An 18,908-nucleotide genomic window follows, 5' to 3' on the forward strand; every position below is an offset into this window, starting at 1 on the left:
AACTTTTGTTTAGTAAAAATCACTTCAATTTATGCTTTTGGGGAAAATCATACCTGTTTTTCACATGGTAAAGAAGCACTCTTCAATTCTAGTGGCACACTAGTATGCTGTGGCATATCGGTGGAAAATTGCTGATCTTACAGCAAAGCACCGGCATAATTTAACACCTTATTAAAGAGTCTATTATTTCACCATTTTTATTATATTAGAAGTAACCATTATTAGTCAATTAGTATCTTAAAAAAACCCTCTATAATTAAGAGTTTAGGATGCCCGAAACAGGCTCCTGAAGGACAGCTGTGTGAGGGGCCCTCCAAGAGGGGGTCTGCCACACGGACACACACACAATGCTAACACCGACAGGGAGAGCCACGAAAACGAGGGTGTCAAAGGAGAGCAGTCAGCCTGAGGCAGCACAGAGGTCACAAGGAAAGGTCGTGGTATCATGCTGCAAGGGACTGTCAGTGAGGACCACAACTGAGCCTTTGCTACGGTACCAGGCGCTTGGGTTAGTGGTCGATGTCCACCCAGTCATGCACATAACCAAGGCGTGGGATTCACTTACAGCATCTGTAAGAGCCGGGAGACAGTAGGCATGCCATTTTTACAGGCTTCACAAGACAGTGTAGACTCCAACATGGCCACTTGAAATGAACAGATACACACTTTAGTTCCACAGAACACGCTGGCAAACCACTGGGTGATGAAAAGTTTGACACCGCTTTGCAACAACTGTCTGCAGGCTGATCGGGACAGTGTCAAAACTCTCCTAGCAGACAGATGGGGGACGTGGGGAGGGGATACTGGCCGCACTGGCTGCCAATGATTCAAACTAAGCGGTTTAGAAACCACACGCCGACAGAGAGCCAATAAATGTAAAATAATAAAAAAAAAGAGTTTAATGTATTTCCTAATACACCTATGTTAGATAGAGACACAAAATACAGGGAGAAGTATGTTATAATTCTAAAGCAAAATAATAATGAATAAACATTAAAGCAATGACTATAGTTATTTTACATAAACTATGCCATAAGAGAAAACTAAGGGAATTAAACATTCCATTAAAAAAAAAGGAAAAATTATTTTCCTTCTAAAATGAGTAATATAGTATACACAGTCTATGACTGTCTTCTTCATGTGACCTAAATCATATACAAGATGTCCCCAAAATATGTATACACACTTAATAGCTGATAGCTCAATTGATGTTTCTTTCTTTTCAGATTTAACCCATTGGAATTCAAAGTGTGTATATATTTTGGGTGGACACCCTATATATGATATATATATTTGTGTGTGTGTGTGTATATGATTTTCACATATAGAGCTGATTTTTCTCTAATATCTTAATAAGTCCCTATGGTGAATTTCTTTTCTGTGTGTGTGTATGGTTCTTGAGATCTCTCCAGGATATTCTCATGATAATTCTCACATTTATTTGCTATGTGGACTTAATGATAACTGAACTATGGTTGAAAGGAGACCATCTGTGTAATTTATGAACTACAGCTCATGGGATATGTTATTGGAGCATAACTGAATTTAAATAAGTCTGATACTTAAATTCAGTAGTTGAAAATAGGCCTATAAAGTATTTTCTCTCCTCTAATTTAAAGATCGCTTAATATATAATTAATTTCATTTTAACCAATAGCAGCAGTTTCACAGTTCTGCTCATACACTTATTCATTATCTTAATGAACTCAGTTCAAAAACGTGGCTTACTTGTTTTTGCTTCATACTTAAAATAGGAAGAATATAAATTATATAGAAATAATTATATATAGGAATAGTTTTAATTAAAATTAAAAAGCAGTTTGACCCTGAGTATATTATATTTTGGTATTACTTTTACAGGTAAGAAAGACTATTTCCCAGATGTTAGACGTTTAGCAAATGATTTGCTTTGAGGAATTATTCCCAAAGTGTACTTACTGTGGGTACAAGCTAATTAATACTTCCATATATTTCCTAAGTACTAAAAATATTTTACCTAACATTAAGGAAAACAAAATTCAAAAATATAAAATTTTACCTTTGCAAGTCAGTCTTTTTAAAATTATATTAATTTTCTAATATACTATGTGTTTTTTTCTGTTTATAAAGGCATTGAAGATGTACTTTTATATTTACATCTTTTGAAGCCCAAGTTGTCAAAGTACTCAGAGTGTGTAAATGACTTTTATTGTGGAGCTGAAAAGTTTTAAAAAAATATATCAACTCTTTACTAACTGTTCTTTTCTTTGAAAAAAAACTCTGAATTTTTACTGTTTATTCAATAGAACTTTCTAATCAATTTACTGTAGCAGGTTGCTTTCATGAAATTCTGTTATGTTATTTTCAGCAAATTGTTTTATGGAAAGTCAGAGCAATTAATTGTTCTTGTACCTTCTGCTAGTTAGTTTTTCATCAGAATCCTCCTAAGCAATCTATAATAAAAGCCTAGGTGGTTCTTGCACCCTCGCACGACATCCCCATGTCATCACAAGATGGCCACCACAATATGGCCGACACAAGATGGCCAGCAGGGGAGGGCAGTTGGGGGCCTTCAGGCCGGCAGGGAAGTGGTTAGGGGGCGATCAGGCTAGCAGGCAGAAGCCATTAGGCAATCAGGCAGGCAGACAAGCGGTTAGGAGTCAGCAGTCCCGGATTGGGATCGGGCCTAAACCAGCAGTCGGACATCCCTCGAGGGGTCCCAGGTTGGAGAGGGTGCAGGCCGGGCTGAGGGACAGCACCCCCCCGCACAAATTTCCTGCACCAGGCCTCTAGTACTTATAATAATGCTGTTACTTAATGGGCAAACACCCTAAGATAAGAACTGGGTTTGTAGTAGAGGTATACCAAATGCACATTTTGGTTTGATTCCACATGGTCAAGTATTGATATTAATATTCACCTTTGGCCATTATAGAATGAATTTCTGAATGAAAGAATCTTAAACTTTATTGTAAAAATATGAAATGATTGTTATAGTTGTTTCATTAATGATTTAAAGTTTGGCATTATATTACAGAAATAATACTTTCTCAGATTGTCAGCTTTTGGATTGTTCTTGATCATTATAGTGCACTCAGCAATGTGATACTAAATAGATACCCAATTTTAAGTGAGGGCAGCAGAATAACAAAATATGTTTGGGGTTTGTCATTCCCTAACATGTTTTTCTTTTTTTAATTTGCTTTATGTCTGGGCTAGAGATGATTAATCATAGATGTTAATGAATATTATTTTCAAGATTTTCTTCAGAGTGAATATTTGAGGTGACAAAGTTGGCTTTCTGATTTTAACTCATCCTCACAAGCTATAGAGAATTCCCAAATTCTTGAAATTCCCAAATTCTTTTTTGAAAGACTCATGGCCCGAATGGAATTAAGTAACTAAAAATTAAAAACAGCTTCTAACATTTATTTCATGCTGTGAATTCTAAAGAGAATAAGTAATCTCTGTTATTCTGCTTTCATTTAATTTTTACATTGTATATGTTCACTATCATTAGTTATTGCCACATTTTAATATTGTATAAGTATGCATTTATGTTGTGAGGCACATAGAGAGATTTTATCTGTATATGGAATGGTTATTTATATTTGAAAATTAATATTTAGATAGTAATAGTAAAATTGAGAGGTCAGGCCTTGTTTTTTATTATTGATGTTACTACACCACTGAACTATGATGGCATCAAAGCATATGAATATGGACCATGCGCAAGTTTTAAAGCCAAAGATAAGTAATGGATTTTGGCCAAATATCAATGTATGTTTAATTTAGACCACTGAAAATATCCATTCACAGAGAAATTCAAGGTAGAAAAATATCATTTGTGCCGAAACCGGTTTGGCTCAGTGGATAGAGCGTCAGCCTGCGGACTGAAGGGTCCCGGGTTCGATTCCAGTCAAGGGCATGTACCTGGGCTGTGGGCACATCCCCATTGGGGGGTGTGCAGGAGGCGGCTGATCGATGTTTCTAATTCTCTATCTCTCTCCCTTCCTCTCTGTAAAAAATCAATAAAATATATTTTTAAAAAAAAGAAAGAAAAGAAAAATATCATTTGTAAATTAACTTGTATAAAAGATTCTGTTTTCTTTTATTTAAGTAATTCTGTTTTCTAACTACAACTAAAATCCAGTTAACATCAAACTGCCTATATTTTATTTATAAAAAATTTTAAAATTAAATACTATTGGAAAATGGGTATTAACTACAAATCAGAAATTTTTGGTTATGAGCTGTGTCTTATTAATAGTTTGTGTGTTCCCAAATAACTTGTATGTAATTTTAAAGTATAAAACTTAATGATAGTAATGTTTCAGGGTAACTATTAATATTTGCTTTAAAAAAAAAAGCCAGTTAATCCTTTTGTAAAACAATTTTTATATTATTAAACACATATGTTTGTAAGATATATATATTGTAATGTTAATTAATCTGGCATTTAGCTTCATTTCGGTGTAAATTTATACTTTAGATAGCACTTTTCTCTCAGCACTGCTATCTGAGAGCAGAGACTGGATTTATTTCTCTCAGTAAGAGATGCTTAAACAACAGCTGGCAGCAGTCCTCTTTAAAACAAACAAACACAAATCCAGTTGTAACCTTTAAAAGACCAGTTTCTTTGTGAGATGGAAGTGCAGAGTTTTCTTTAATCAGAGAAGATATATTTGTAGAAATTTCCTTTGTAGCAGTATACATTATAAGAAGAGTTGATCTGTAGTAAATAATATAACCTAATGAGTCTAGGGGAGAAAAAAAGATCTCGATTAAGACATAATCACTCTAGATGTCATTGGATTCAGAACACTAAATGGATATGTCTCTTAAAAATAATAATTCCATTTTTTTCTTCCACTTGTGATTTTTGCTTTGGGGTCTTGTTACTGTTGTTTTACATTACACTCACTCATGTAATTTGGTCCTTTATCTCTAGAGCACTTACAAGAGGGAAATTTTGCTCTGTAGAGACTCTTATTTTCAGAACCCAGAAAAAAACTTCTCAATTAGCTTTTCCACATTTTATTGTTAACTTTTAGAAAGTAAAAAAATGTGTAAAAGTATTATTTTAAGCCCCTTGTATTTTTTTAAAATATATTTTATTGATTTTTCACAGAGAGGAAAGAAGAAGGATAGAGAGTCAGAAACATCGATGAGAGAGAAACATCGATCAGCTGCCTCCTGCACACCTCCCACTGGGGATGGGCCCGCAACCAAGGCACATGCCCCCGGCTGGAATCGAACCCGGGGCCTTTCAATCCGCAGGCCGACGCTCTATCCACTGAGCCAAAACGATTAGGGCCCTTGTATTCTTAATACTAATGAATCTTGATTCTCTTTATTTCCTTTGAAATATCTGTCATTAAAATGTATAACCTAGGGCTTACATTACTGGGATAATCTTGGTGCAAAACCCATAATGCATGTTTTGTATAAAGAGGGCTTTTAAAAGAATTGATTTTGAAGTTAATTTTAATCACATAAATATTTTTAGTTTTATATGCTCAACACTAGAATAACAGCTCTTTACATTCCTTATCAATCAACAAAAAGATACTCAGTAATAAGTAACTGAAAAGGAAGTTTTTACTTGTGCCTGCACTTGTGTTTTTAGATGTGAACCATCCTCTCAGTAGCTGTAGTTAAGTCAGTTTATTTTTTAGTGTTATAGTGGAGCTATAACTTGCTTAACTTAAACTCCTAAGTTTTACTTCACAGATATATAATTTCTAATTTATCTTTTCTTGGAAATAAAACTATGCCATTAGTTAAGGGCTTTTTACTCAGTCTTTATTATGCTGCAATGGTTTTTAGCCAATTTGTATTAGAACATCACATCAAGTTTTATATTTGCTTGTTTTTGCTTGTTAAATGTATATAATTCATTTAACTGTAGATGGGTTTTTATGTAAACCTGTAAATAGGATACTCTTATACTATGAATAATATACATACCATATGTACATACTAATGTGGAAATTGTGTTTTGAATGGTGTGTCATTTTAAGTTTCATTATTCATTAAGTCATATTTACCAATAAACTTAATAGTTTTATAACATTGTAAGAGCCTTTTCTTAGGAATGAGATAAACATGTTATAATCTTAAGGAACTTTTTCTATTTAGTAACTGATCAACATCAGCTGAGTTACTTGGCATACTTTTCTGGACCTATAGTCTGTCTATACATTTGTTTTTAAACATTAAACTTAAAACTCAGGGGGAAAAGGTTCTTCAACTTGAGATCTTCTCTCCAGATCTCCATTCTTTGGAGTTTCCATGAATGTGACCTGAAGAACTTGGAACCATTGAAATTCAAATGTAGGTAGGTAAGTGTTCACACCAGCGCATGCATTGATTGCCTTATATCTCTTTGTATATGCATCTGTATTGCACCCTCTCAGTGCCTTTCTTCCTCTTCCTCCCCATAGATCATGTAGGGCCTGTGTCACCCTGATATTATGTAATTGTGTGATTCTGTATTTTGGTCAGTATTTGTCTGTGATGTGTGTCAGGAGCAATTTTAAAATGTCTTCAGATGTTTATGATGTTGTGCTGTCTAAAGACTGTCACACATAACTGTGTGCTATGTATGGGCCTGGGTTTTGTTTTTGTGAATTGTGTTTATTGAGCTCTGAATAAACATTCCACTGGAGTTGCCGATATTCGTTGAGGGATGCAGAAAGTCTTAGTCATGCATTATTTCACTTACTCTCTCAAATGTATTTAGAGATGTGAAGTGTTTCTGGTACTAAGAATTTCTTCCACTTAGTCTTTGACTTAAAAGTTATCCTGATACCATTATGATAGCATTAATGTCAGTACTATCCTTTGAAGTACATTCACAACATCTCTGGGCAATTAAAAAAGTGATTAAACATAATCATTTGCTTCCAGTGAAAAGAATTAATACTAATTTATTCCATACATACAGGACTCCTATTTAGCTTTCTCCCCCAAATATTTATTGCTTGTATACTAAGTTGTAACTGAAATAGGCAAACAGACTCAGTCATGGAATATTCTCCTAGGCTTAAGTAGAGTTTCTACTCAAGTAAGCAAAATGAGATGTTCAGGTGCTTAATTAATGTAATTTTGCTCAAAATATCTGAACACCAAAATCTAGAATTTCTAGTATGTTTTTTATTTTTTTATTATCACTTATGCCAAACACATCATTGAATTTCAGAATCTCCTGGGTTTGTTTGTTTGTTTTTGTTTTGGTCTATCTCCTATAAAAATTAGAAAATTCTTTAGCAGTGGTTCTTAAACATTTGATATCAGGACTCTTTTTTTTTTTTTTTTTTTTTTTTTTTTTAAATATATTTTATTGATTTTTTACAGAGAGGAAGGGAGAGAGATAGAGAGTTAGAAACATCGATGAGAGAGAAACATCGATCAGCTGCCTCCTGCACATCTCCTACTGGGGATGTGCCCGCAACCCAGGTACATGCCCTTGACCGGAATCGAACCTGGGACCTTTCAGTCCGCAGGCCGACGCTCTATCCACTGAGCCAAACCGGTTTTGGCCAGGACTCTTTTAGACACTTAATTACTTAAAGACTTCAAAGAACTTTTGTTTATATATACATATGTATATATACTCATGTACTCATTACATGAGTAATATCTATTAATATTTTACTGTATTAGAAATGAAAATAGAGACATTTTAAAAATTATTTAGTATTTTTAAAATAATAAAACCCCACTATATGTTAACATAAATAACATTTTTATGAAAAATAGCTTCAGAATTTAAAAATGCTAAATAAACATAATATTTATTTTACTGTGTGTGATGGTGAAGAATATAATGACTACTAATACAATTTGGTGTCACTGACTGCGTTCATACTAAAGCCCCAGCAGTTTTACCTACCAATGTGTTTTCACCATCATTGCAAATGTCAATACAGTGAAAAAGGCAAATAAAACTTTGGTAAATTTATGAAAGTAGTTTTGACTTTGTGATCCTTGAAGGGTTTTGGGGCTTCTATTTTGAGAACCATGTCCTAGGATGCCTGCTTATCTTGAGAAAATTTGTATCAACCTGTTAAATGCTTTTTTCTTCTTCTTCTGGGCCTTTATTATCCAAGTCTCCTTGCTTGCAGTTGATATGAACAGACTTGAGAGTTATTTGAGCATAAATTTTGTTTTAGTTAGCATCATAGAATTAGATATTAAAGAAAGCAGCCAAGTGCTCTAAAATGAGTCTCTCCATTGGATAACTATACATTTTTCTCTTCCTACCTGTGTGTGGTTTATTGTATGTGAGTATACAATTAATTTGCTCCTGGGTAGTAGTAAAATATGTTTTCATGAAGCAACATGATTTTCTTGAATTACGGCGATTCACACCATGTGCCATTGTGATAAGCTACGTTTTTTTTTCCTGATCTATCACAATTTCAAATATTATTGCTCCAATTTGTATGCCAAAGATTGTATGAAACTCTGAAACATTTCTTAACTTTTTGTCCACTCTTTTTTCTGGAACCAAAATTCGTAATATTGTAAAAGTGGTCCAAGAAAGTTGTAGAGATGCCAAGTTAGGAGACCATTAACATCATCTTCTAAGTGGCATTCTCCTGTTGAGTTATCTCCTTTGTAAAATTTGTTATTCTTCTGATGTCCCTGGACTGTGGGATTTTTATAGTTTGTACCAACAGTACTGAGGGGGTGTGTGATGCCTACATATGTGCAGATACATAGTGGAGTTTGACTCACACTCAATGCATGCGCTAGTGCTCACGCTTACATACTTGAAATTTAATGATTCAGCAGCTCTGCGGTATTTGAAGAGGTAGTCAAAATGACTAAATAAATAATTGAAAGTTTAAAATACTGCTAAAGAACAAGAATCTGCAGGTGACTCAATAATAAGGAACTCTATCTACTGGTAAGTAATCCACGTAATTTCTAACTTGGAAAGCTTCTCTGTGCACCGAGCCTCTAGTATAGGTGTAATACTGTATCCTATAACATAAGTAATTTGCCTGTAAGATGCATATTGTGAATCATTTATTAATTGCTGAATTGTATAGTTAGGAAAAATATTGAACATCAAAAGCCTAAAAACGAATCATTTAGTTGAATATATTATTTCTGTGTCTTTTTAGAACAGTCTTCATAATTCTATTGCAAAATTTGAAATTGTTTTAGACTATTTGAACTCAAAATGTAAACTTCCTTTTTTTTCCTCAGGCCTGTTTCCGATTCTTGTTTTGGTAATAGGCCCCTTTCTAGTATAGATAGGTTTCCACAACTGAATGAGAGAATATTCGTAATTATCCACTCATCAGTTTTCAGGGCCATCAGCCTCTGTTGGCTATCTCTTCATACTTTTTAACGGCAGGAAAAATTAACTGTAAAGACCACCAGGTGAATAATCAACTGGCATGTGATACAGCTCAACCCTGTCTTTATGTTCTTTTCTGGTAATCACTCAACTACCTCCTTATCTATAGGTTAAAAATTATATAGAGATTAGTAGGCAAACTCTGTCAAGGGAAGCATGCTATGAGGAAAATTTGTATTGTAAAAACCAGATTTTTATCTTTAGATTCCCAGTAGGTAACTTACTAGAATTTGGAGAAAATTATTAGCTTGAAAATGGCACATAATTTTTAAAGAAAAATATTGATAATATCCTGTATCTTTGGATGAACCACTTATTAACAGTAACTTTATGTTTTGCATAGACATGTGAGTGTTTATGTCTTCTTATCTTATTCAGTACTCTGGGTTGGCATTTTGGTTTATTTACTTTCAACTTTGTTACAGGTATTCTGTTGTTAATGAAGAAGCATTGTGGAAGTCCAAGTCATATTAAGTACTTTAAATCCAGTTAGTTTCTTAGAATATGAAGATAAGCAGTGATGGCAAAGCCATACTGACCTCATTCTTATTCTTTTCACCTCTCAAGCTAAATTTTCCTTTCTTTGCTGATTGTTACTATTATTAAATACCAATTTGAGAAGAAAAATATTTTAAGTAACCCTTTCTTTCCTTGTTGAAACTACTTTTCATCCTAGTAGTCATTGAAGAATGCTCTGCTGCAATTAAACAAAAATTTTTGTGAATTACATGTTTATACTTTTTATTCTTTATTAAGTGATTCTAATTGTCTTCTCTCTTCATCTTTATTAAAACTTGCTTTTTTAAAATGCTTTTTATATACTCTGATTTCCTGTAATGCAAATGTTACTCAGTCTAACCTTTTTATTTAAAAAACAATGGTAATGTTTATTCACTTATACATCTTTAAAGCCTACTTTGTAAAGGTATAAGAGCCTGTTTTTTTCTTAAAAAACAAAAACAAAAAACAACAACAACTAATGTTTGACATATTATTTCAATTATTTTTATTTCTAAATTTCTTTTAATTATTGAAAAGATTCAAGACTCAATTCTTCTGAACTAATGTCTTTAAATTTTCAATACAATTATATGAATGGACTTAATCTTGTTTTACTGTCATTGAAATAGTATTGAGTTTGCAATAAAGAGAACAAGAGGTATTTTTCTTCTTACTAATGTCCATTTGGTACAAAAACACTTTTTTTGTTTGATTTTGCAGATTCCCTTCAGGCCCAGCTTATCAATATGGGTGTTATTCCTACCTTAGTGACATTACTGGGCATCCACTACCAAAATGCAGCTCTTACAGAAATGTGTCTCATAGCATTTGGCAATTTAGCAGAACTTGGTAAGTCTTGTTCATGAACCACTAATGTAATCAACTTATTAATGTACTTAATTTTTCTTTAATTATTAACAACATGGAAATCCATTGAGATTAGTTTATTTCCTTGAAGCATTACAGATATTTGCTTCTATGTTAAAGAAATGTAGATCCAATTATATCTTATAATTGTATTATTTAAAATTGAGAGCTATTTTGCTTTCCTAATTGTTTCATACATTGAGGTTTAAGTGTTATATTATTTAATAGAGTTGAACATTTAAAATGATCTCCCTTGACTTTAGTATTTTTACATGAGTGATCATCTTAAAATCAAGTAATTGTATTTCTTGGGCAAAAAGAAAGGACTTCATAATTTATTACATTTTCAGATGAAAAGGAATCTATCAGATTGTGGTCCTTCCTCCTCTTTTTACAAAGTCCCTAAAAATGGTAGGACACTTATTCAAAAGAATATATTTGTAATGGAATAGAAAAATTATGAGAACTCCTTGAAAAATCAGAAGACAGGCAAAAACAGACCAATGCTGGAAATAGTCCAGTCATAGCAGAGAAGAGGACTAATGACCCCAGCACTCCGATCTCTTTTCTTTGTTTTATTTTTCTCTATATCATGTATAGTACTCTTTTCTCCTTCCTTCCCATGATAGAAAGTTATAACTCCTCGTCTGAATTTACTGCCCAACTATGTTCATAAATTATTTATTCTGGAGACAATGAAACCAAATGTTTTGTCATAGATAAATATAATAGCTAGAACAAAAAATAAATCTAGTATTTATCCCCATTTTATAATTAAACTAGAGGCCTGGTACACGAAATTCGTGCACAGGGGGGAGAGGGGGAACTTCAGCCCAGCCTGCACCCTCTTGCAATCAAGGACCCCTTGGACATCCCTCTCACAATCCAAGACTGCTGGCTCCTAACCGATCACCTTCTTGCCTGTCTGATCACCCCTAACCACTCTGCATGCCTGCCTCATTGCCCCTGTCCACTCACCTGCCTGCCTCATTGCCCCGAACTGCTCGCCTGCCTGTCTCATTGCCCCTAACTGCTTGCCTGCCTTCCTGATTGCCCCTAACTGCTCTGAATGCCTGCCTGATCACTCCTAACTGTTCGCCTGCCTGCCTATTCGCCTGTCTAACTGCCTCTGCCTTGGCCCCTGCTGCTGCGGCTTCGTCCAGCATGACATCTGGAAGGTTTTTGGCTGTTTGGTCTAATTAGCATATTATGCTTTTATTATTATAGATAAACAGAAGCACCAGAACTCTAAACTTGGATTTTCTAACTGAAAGTTTATGTCCTAACATACTACTTACTAAAACCTTGATTTTAGTACTTTACTTTTGCTTTAAAAAGTTAAGAGAATAGAGATTATCACAGTTAATTTTAAAAGTCATTCTTTTTCAGTGGGTAATCTGCTGGTATTTGTGAATCTTTCTTCTCCCCTCTGTTTTTTTTCTTATACTGTCTCATTATTCCCATTATTAAGTAAGACTAAGAATGAAAGAACATTCATTTACTTTTCACAAGTTATTATTTTCCATTATTAAAATGGAATGTGAGAGTTTGTGTTCAGTATAGTTTATAGAAATAAAACAAATTGTGTTATAATTCCTGATACCGTAAAATCTGTAATGGAACAAACAACATTTAAAATGAATTGCCTGTGTTAAGGTACCAGAAGTTGTTTGGGAAGTTATATAGACCACCTAAATTTCCCTGGTCTATAGTAAAAAATGGATATGCACCAATTTAGTTCAGCCCAGTTTCATACTCTGTTCCCAGCTGTTACTGCTCTTACCCCATTTTTTTCTTTATTTTCTAAGAATTTTAGAGTTTACATCATGAGTCTTGTGCCCATGTAGCTAGGTTATACATCACCACCAAAGTAGAGTTTGTATGCCTCACAATACTTTTTCTCTTTTCAGTGGTCTTACTGGAGCCCATGAGTTAACAAATCATGTAGTATTATTTTTATTGACACAACTAAGTATCAAGTTCATATCACATTCCTGGTAGTACGAGTATGAGATACTATTATACTCTCATAAAACTAAAGTACATAATTTTCTAGATTAGGAGAGTCTGCCAGATGCCTTGCCTAATAGATGAAAATAGGCCCAGACCATAGCATATCAATGAGAAGTTTTAGGATAATGGAGAAAAGAGAACATCTTACAGGCACTGTATACAAAAGACGGTGAATCTGTACCCATCAGTTATCTCAAAACAACACTGGCAGCCAGAAGAAAATGGAGTTATAATAAAGACATTGTCAAACATGAACATCTCAGAAAATTTATATACTTCATAACTTTCCTCTGGAAACTGCTGTAAGATGTGTTCCACCATTACAAGGTATTTAAGTTACGAAAGAAGACAACATAGGAATCTGGATACAAGAGATCGAATAGAAAACAGAAATTCTTGGTAGTATGGTGACATGAGAACCCCAAATGGTCTGTGTTCAAAGAGCAACCAGTCCAGATTGGAACAAATCAGAAAGCTGCTGGCATCAGGGTTGGGGAAATTCATATAGGACATGAAATTGACCGAATGCCTAAAGTGAATGGGCTCAATAAGAGATGATTAGACACTGATGGAGAGTTTAGAGTTAAATTAATGATAAGAATTTAGAAAAGTAAGCAAATTAGAAAACAATAATTGCAGGGGAAATGAAGTAGTATATTAAAGCACTAGTAATTGATATAACCAAAATTACAACATAATTACATTAAGAATATGGAGGTATGTGGTTTAGACAGGGACGAAAAAGAAAGCTGATGCTTTATCTTTCATAATAGAAACTCAATAAAAAAATTCCAGGATGTTCGCTGTATTCCCCAAACAGAGAGCAACCAGTGTAGATTGAATTTGTTCAGAATTTTTTTGAGAGAAACTTCTAGATAAATTAATAGGATATCTGATAGAGCAAACTAAATTAGAAGAGAATTGGAGAGAAATGGAATGGATTTCAGTTGTATTTTGGAGGCAGATTGGCAGACCTTGGTAATCCATTGGATGTAGAATTGAATGAGAATAAGTCATCAGTGGCTCCCAAGTTTTTACCTACATAGATGAGTAGGTAGCGTATTCATTTACCATGTTAAGTCTAGAGGAAGAACAGAAATCAGGGTAATATCAAAAGTCCACTTTAGATATTGAGTTTGAATGCTAAAGATATTTAAGTAGAGATGTCAAATGGTCAGTTAAATAAGTAGCCTGGAATCCAGAAGAGGGGTAGAGAGAGATGATTCTGTAATTAGCAACATTCAAAGACTGTTAATACAATGGAAAAAAGTTAGATTGCCTAGGGCAGTGGTTGGCAAACTGCGGCTCACGAGCCACATGCAGCTCTTTGGCCCCTTGAGTGTGGCTCTTCCTAAGCCTTAGGAAGAGTACCCTAATTAAGTTAATAACAATGTACCTACCTATATTAAGTTTAAAAAATTTGGCTCTCAAAAGAAATTTCAGTCATTGTACTGTTGATATTTGGCTCTGTTGACTAATGAGTTTGCCGACCCCTGGCCTAGGGTAAAAGAATGGACCAAAAAGTTAAGAAAGCAAAGGATCATATCCCAAGGAACTGGAATTTATAGAGGTCTGGAGGGAACAAGCAAAGGACACTGCAGAGAGTAGGTGTGGACCCAAAACTGGCTTGAAGTGAGTTTAAGAATTAATGCATGTGAGTTAAGAAAGTAGAGAGAGTGTATCTTAAACAATGCTATTAACTTGTTTGTGAAAGTGAACACGGATGGTATTTGAAGAAAAGTGGAGTAGAGGGAAGGTGTTTATTTTTTTTATATTGCTTTTTTATGTGAGGCTCTAGAATGGAGGAGAGGTTGGATATGTGAAAGAGACAAGAATGAATGGGACCCCAAATACATGTGAAGAATTGATTGGCTTTTAGCAGTAGGCATATCAGGATTAGTGCAAACTCACACCACTTTAATGATATAAAGATAAGTCACCTTTAATTCAACCACACAAAGTTCAGTCTGTTCTGAGTACTTTTTCTTTGACAAAAACCTTGAAACTGAATTTAAAACTTAGTAATTTTATTGTTGCTATGTCATGCTAGTGAACATTTTTATAGTCTTGACCATAATTGGGTTAGAACATTTTCTTTAAAGGCTTAGACATTTTTTCTTTTCAGGGGCATTAGAAAGTGGATTTGATTATTCCTGTATTTGAAGAATGTTTATCAGTAATGGTATATAATGATCAAGTATTGGAAATAATAGGAAACAAACAATTTCTGGGTTTAATTTTATTTGCTTACCATAAATTTTCCTTTTTTTTTTTTTTTTTTTTTAACAGAGTCCAGTAAAGAACAGTTTGCCAGTACAAACATTGCTGAAGAGATGGTAAAACTGTTCAAGAAACAAATAGAACATGATAAGAGGGAAATGATTTTTGAAGTTCTTGCTCCTTTGGCAGAAAATGGTGAGAAAATAAATGCATCTCTTGATTTTTTTTTTTTTTTATCATGTAGGCCTTTTCCATCTTTTTCTAACATTATTTAATTGCTAGCTATTTAATTGATTTATTAATGATGCAAGTTTGAATTTGGATATCTCTAACTTCAGCTACATTATCTACTTCATAATTGTATCTACATTGGCCAAAGCTACTGTCCAAGTTTGTTCAACTTGGAGGTCTTGGCAAAGATGGTTCTGTAGCTTACACATTCTTATGCTGATCTGAAAAAGGCAGCTGAGAGCCTGAAACCCACTTTTGTACCCTTGCAGAGCAAAGGGGATGAAAGTTGGACCTCTAGGCCTGTCAACAGTGTAGACACTGGTAAACTACTCGTGTGTTTGGGGAAAAAAAAAAAAAATCTTAAGGAATACACCTTAGGAATAAGAGTGATCCAGAATAAATGAACCATTCCATATGAATAATTTTTCAAATACAGTGTCTAGCATATAATCAAAGAGGACCAGACACATGTGGAGACAAGACATTATAAGCAAGAACCAACACTAAGAACAGGCAGCAGCAACAAATCTCCAGATATTGGAATTATTAGACATTGACTCAAAACAGGTATGCTTATGATATTCAAAGCAAGCTTGAAAATTTTAGAAGGAAACTGAAAACTCTAAAACATGGCATGACAAATTTGAAAGGAAAAAAAAAATTGGAAATTCCGGTATTGAAAAATACAACCCAAATTAATGGTTGGAAATGACAGATTAAATGTAGTTGATTTGGGGAACTAGTGAAGATAGATTGAAAGGAAGTCCAGAAAGAAAAGAACCAATATGCATAAAACAGAATAAGAGGTACAGAGGATAAATAAACAGCTCTCATATACATTTCTGGGAATTCCCAAAAAGGTGGGAGGAGGGTAGAGATCAGAGAATGTATTTAAAGAAATTTTGGTAGAGAATTTCAAAAAATTCAAGAAGCCAAATGAATCTAAAACATGATAAAAATAAATTTACCATCATATTGAAATTATAGAAAAAAACAATGACAAAATCTAAAAGTAGCCAGGAAAAAAATAGCTTATTTTAAAAGGGCAACTATTCAACTGACAGCTAACTTCTTAATAGCAACAATGAAAACCAGCTGACAGTGAAACAACAACTTCTATGCACTGAAAAAAAAATGTCAGCTTGTAATTCTAAACTCAGTGAAATACCCTTCAAAATTGAAGGCAAAATAAAGTTATTTTCAGATGAAAAAACAGAAAGTTCACCACCACTATATAATCACTAAAGGAAATTGTAATGGGTGTTTCTGAGAGGAAAATGCTTCCAGAAGGAAGTTTCTAGATGCACAGGAGAATAAAGAGCAAAAAACTAGTAAGTAGATAAATTTCATGAACATTGATTTTATAAAATAATAATTTATTATTTTATAAAATAATAAAAATAATTTAATATATATCAGAAAATAAACATAAATATTGAAGGAAGTGAAAGGTGTTAAAGACCCTTGTATTAATTAAAGGATGGTGTGGTATTGGTGCAAGAATGGAGAAAAAGACCAGTAGAAAGTACCAGTAAACTCTGATTATTCAAAGATTTTCAACTTTTAATGTGCCTGCTGAAATAATTTTTTAAAACCATCTGTAATTATCAAATTAATGGAAGAATTTATGGAAAGATTTTTAGCGAACTGAAAGATAGATCGAAAGGAAGTCTAGAAAGAAAAAAACAATAAGGATATAGAATATGTGAACAACATGATTAAGAAATTGGCTTAATAGACATATTTCAGAACACTGTACCCAACTACAGAATCCTTTCTTTTCAACTACACATGAAACATTTTAAAACATAGTCATGAAACAAGGTTCAATAAATTCAAAGGATTGCAGTCTTGCAGAGTATGTTCTCTGACTTAAGTGGGTTGTCTAATAATAAAAATATAACTAGGAATTCCTGTTTAGATATTTAAAAATACACTGCTAATATTTAGGAGGTCAAAGAAGAACCATGATGGAAATTAGGAAATTTTCTGTAATGAAATTGAAAAGACTATCTCAAATCTTATGTGATGTAGGTAAAGCCATACTTAGAGGGAATTTTTTTGCTTTAAATGAATATATTAGAAAAGGAAAAAGTAAGAGCAATGAGCTTAGTATTCATTTCAGAAATTTAGAGGGATGGAAACCAATGAAGCCAAATAACATAGAAGGAAACAGAGCTGAAATTGGTAAGATAGAAAATACATAATGAATACAAGCGTATAAGTCATCAAAGTTGAGTCTGAAGTAAATTAATAAAACTTGTAAATCCCTCATAAGTTAATCAGAAAAAAAAAGAGAGAGAAGACACATAATGAAAATCAAGAAATGTAAAAAGAGATCTTACTACTAATCTTAGAGAAATTATTAAGAGGATGTTATGAACAAGTTGATGCCAATACGTTTTAAAGTGTGGATGACACAAGAATAGAAAAACTGAGTAATCTTAAATTTTTCCAGAGAATAAGAAAAGCAGATATACTCACCAATTTATTTTATGAGACTACTATAATCTTTATACCAAATAGATAATACAAGAATGAAAATTAAAGCCAGTTTCACCATGAATATAGATCCAAATTTCCCCTTAAAATTTTAGTAAATGAAGCCCAGTAATATATTTAAAATTTATTCTCAAAGCAAATGGGACTTATTCTGAAAATGCAAAACAGTTTAATAGTGAAAATGTAATCAATATATTTTATTACATTAAAAATTATTAAAGGAGAGAAATTATATGATCTTAGATTAAGAAAAGCATTTGATACAATTAACTGTGCATTCATGATTTTTCTTTTAAATCTTTAAATTCTTTATTAAGGAATTACAAATGTGTCCTCATTCCCTCCAATTAACCCCCATCCTCCCCCCGCCCCACTCATGCTCTCATGCATTCATGATTTTTAAAAACTTTGCAAATCAGCATTAGAAGAGAATGAAAAGGATATATACCACAAGCCTACAGAAAACAATATAATGATGAAACAAAAGCATTTCCTTTCAAATTGGGAATAAAAAGGATCATTCCTATTTCTAGTCATTATTGTAGGAACTGTCCAGTACAGTAGAATAAGAAAGAAAATATATAGGAGATATAAATAAAACAATATTTATAGATTATATGGTTTATGTCAGAAATCCAAAAGAATTCATAGATCAATTTTTAAAAATTAATCAAAATTAGATTGCTAGCCAAAACAAATGAAAAAATCAAAACATGGTATTGTGTACCAGCAAAGGAAATAGGAAATGCATTTTTAAAAATATGTTTTTACCATAGTATAAAATATTAAATGCTTTAAGAATAGACTAGTAAATGTTTAAGATCTCTGGCAGAAAACTATAGGAAATCATCAAGAGAAATTAGAGAAGATCTAAATAAATGGGAAGCTATATCATTTTCATAGATTGGAAACCTCAGTGCTCTAATGATGTTATATCTACCCATCTTGGTCTGTAGACTCAATGAAGTTCTAACCAAAACCCCAAACACCAGGAATAGCCAAGATACTGTGAAAGAGAACAAGGTAGCAGAACTGTTTCACTGCATAAAATTCTAATAATTAAAGGACAGTGTGGTACTGGTGCAAGGATGGGCAAAAAGACCAGTAGAACAGGGTAGCGCAACGACAAATGGATACCTTAATAGATGTTTATTTATTAGGGAGTAAAAAGAATTCACTGTAAAACAGCATGGAAAGTACAGTCATTTCAGTCAGCAGT

The 18,908-nt window shown here is 33.2% G+C and overlaps 1 protein-coding gene across 14 annotated transcripts in view; it reads left to right on the forward strand.

Annotated features, from left to right (window-relative positions):
• The window catches only part of RAP1GDS1 (Rap1 GTPase-GDP dissociation stimulator 1), a 141,604-nt gene that overhangs the window by 90,102 nt on the left and 32,594 nt on the right, over nt 1-18,908 (forward strand). For all 14 annotated transcript variants that reach the window (XR_004972788.1, XM_036340173.1, XM_036340164.1 and 11 more), the window contains 2 exons: nt 10,577-10,705; nt 15,026-15,151. Coding sequence is in view for 13 of the 14 variants with exons in the window: in XM_036340173.1 (XP_036196066.1) it covers nt 10,577-10,705; nt 15,026-15,151 (255 nt within the window). In the remaining variant the exon portion in view is untranslated. The remainder of the gene's footprint in view (nt 1-10,576; nt 10,706-15,025; nt 15,152-18,908) is intronic.

The sequence above is a fragment of the Myotis myotis genome, unplaced genomic scaffold (assembly GCF_014108235.1).
Source record: "Myotis myotis isolate mMyoMyo1 unplaced genomic scaffold, mMyoMyo1.p scaffold_m19_p_1, whole genome shotgun sequence".
Lineage (NCBI taxonomy): Eukaryota > Metazoa > Chordata > Mammalia > Chiroptera > Vespertilionidae > Myotis > Myotis myotis.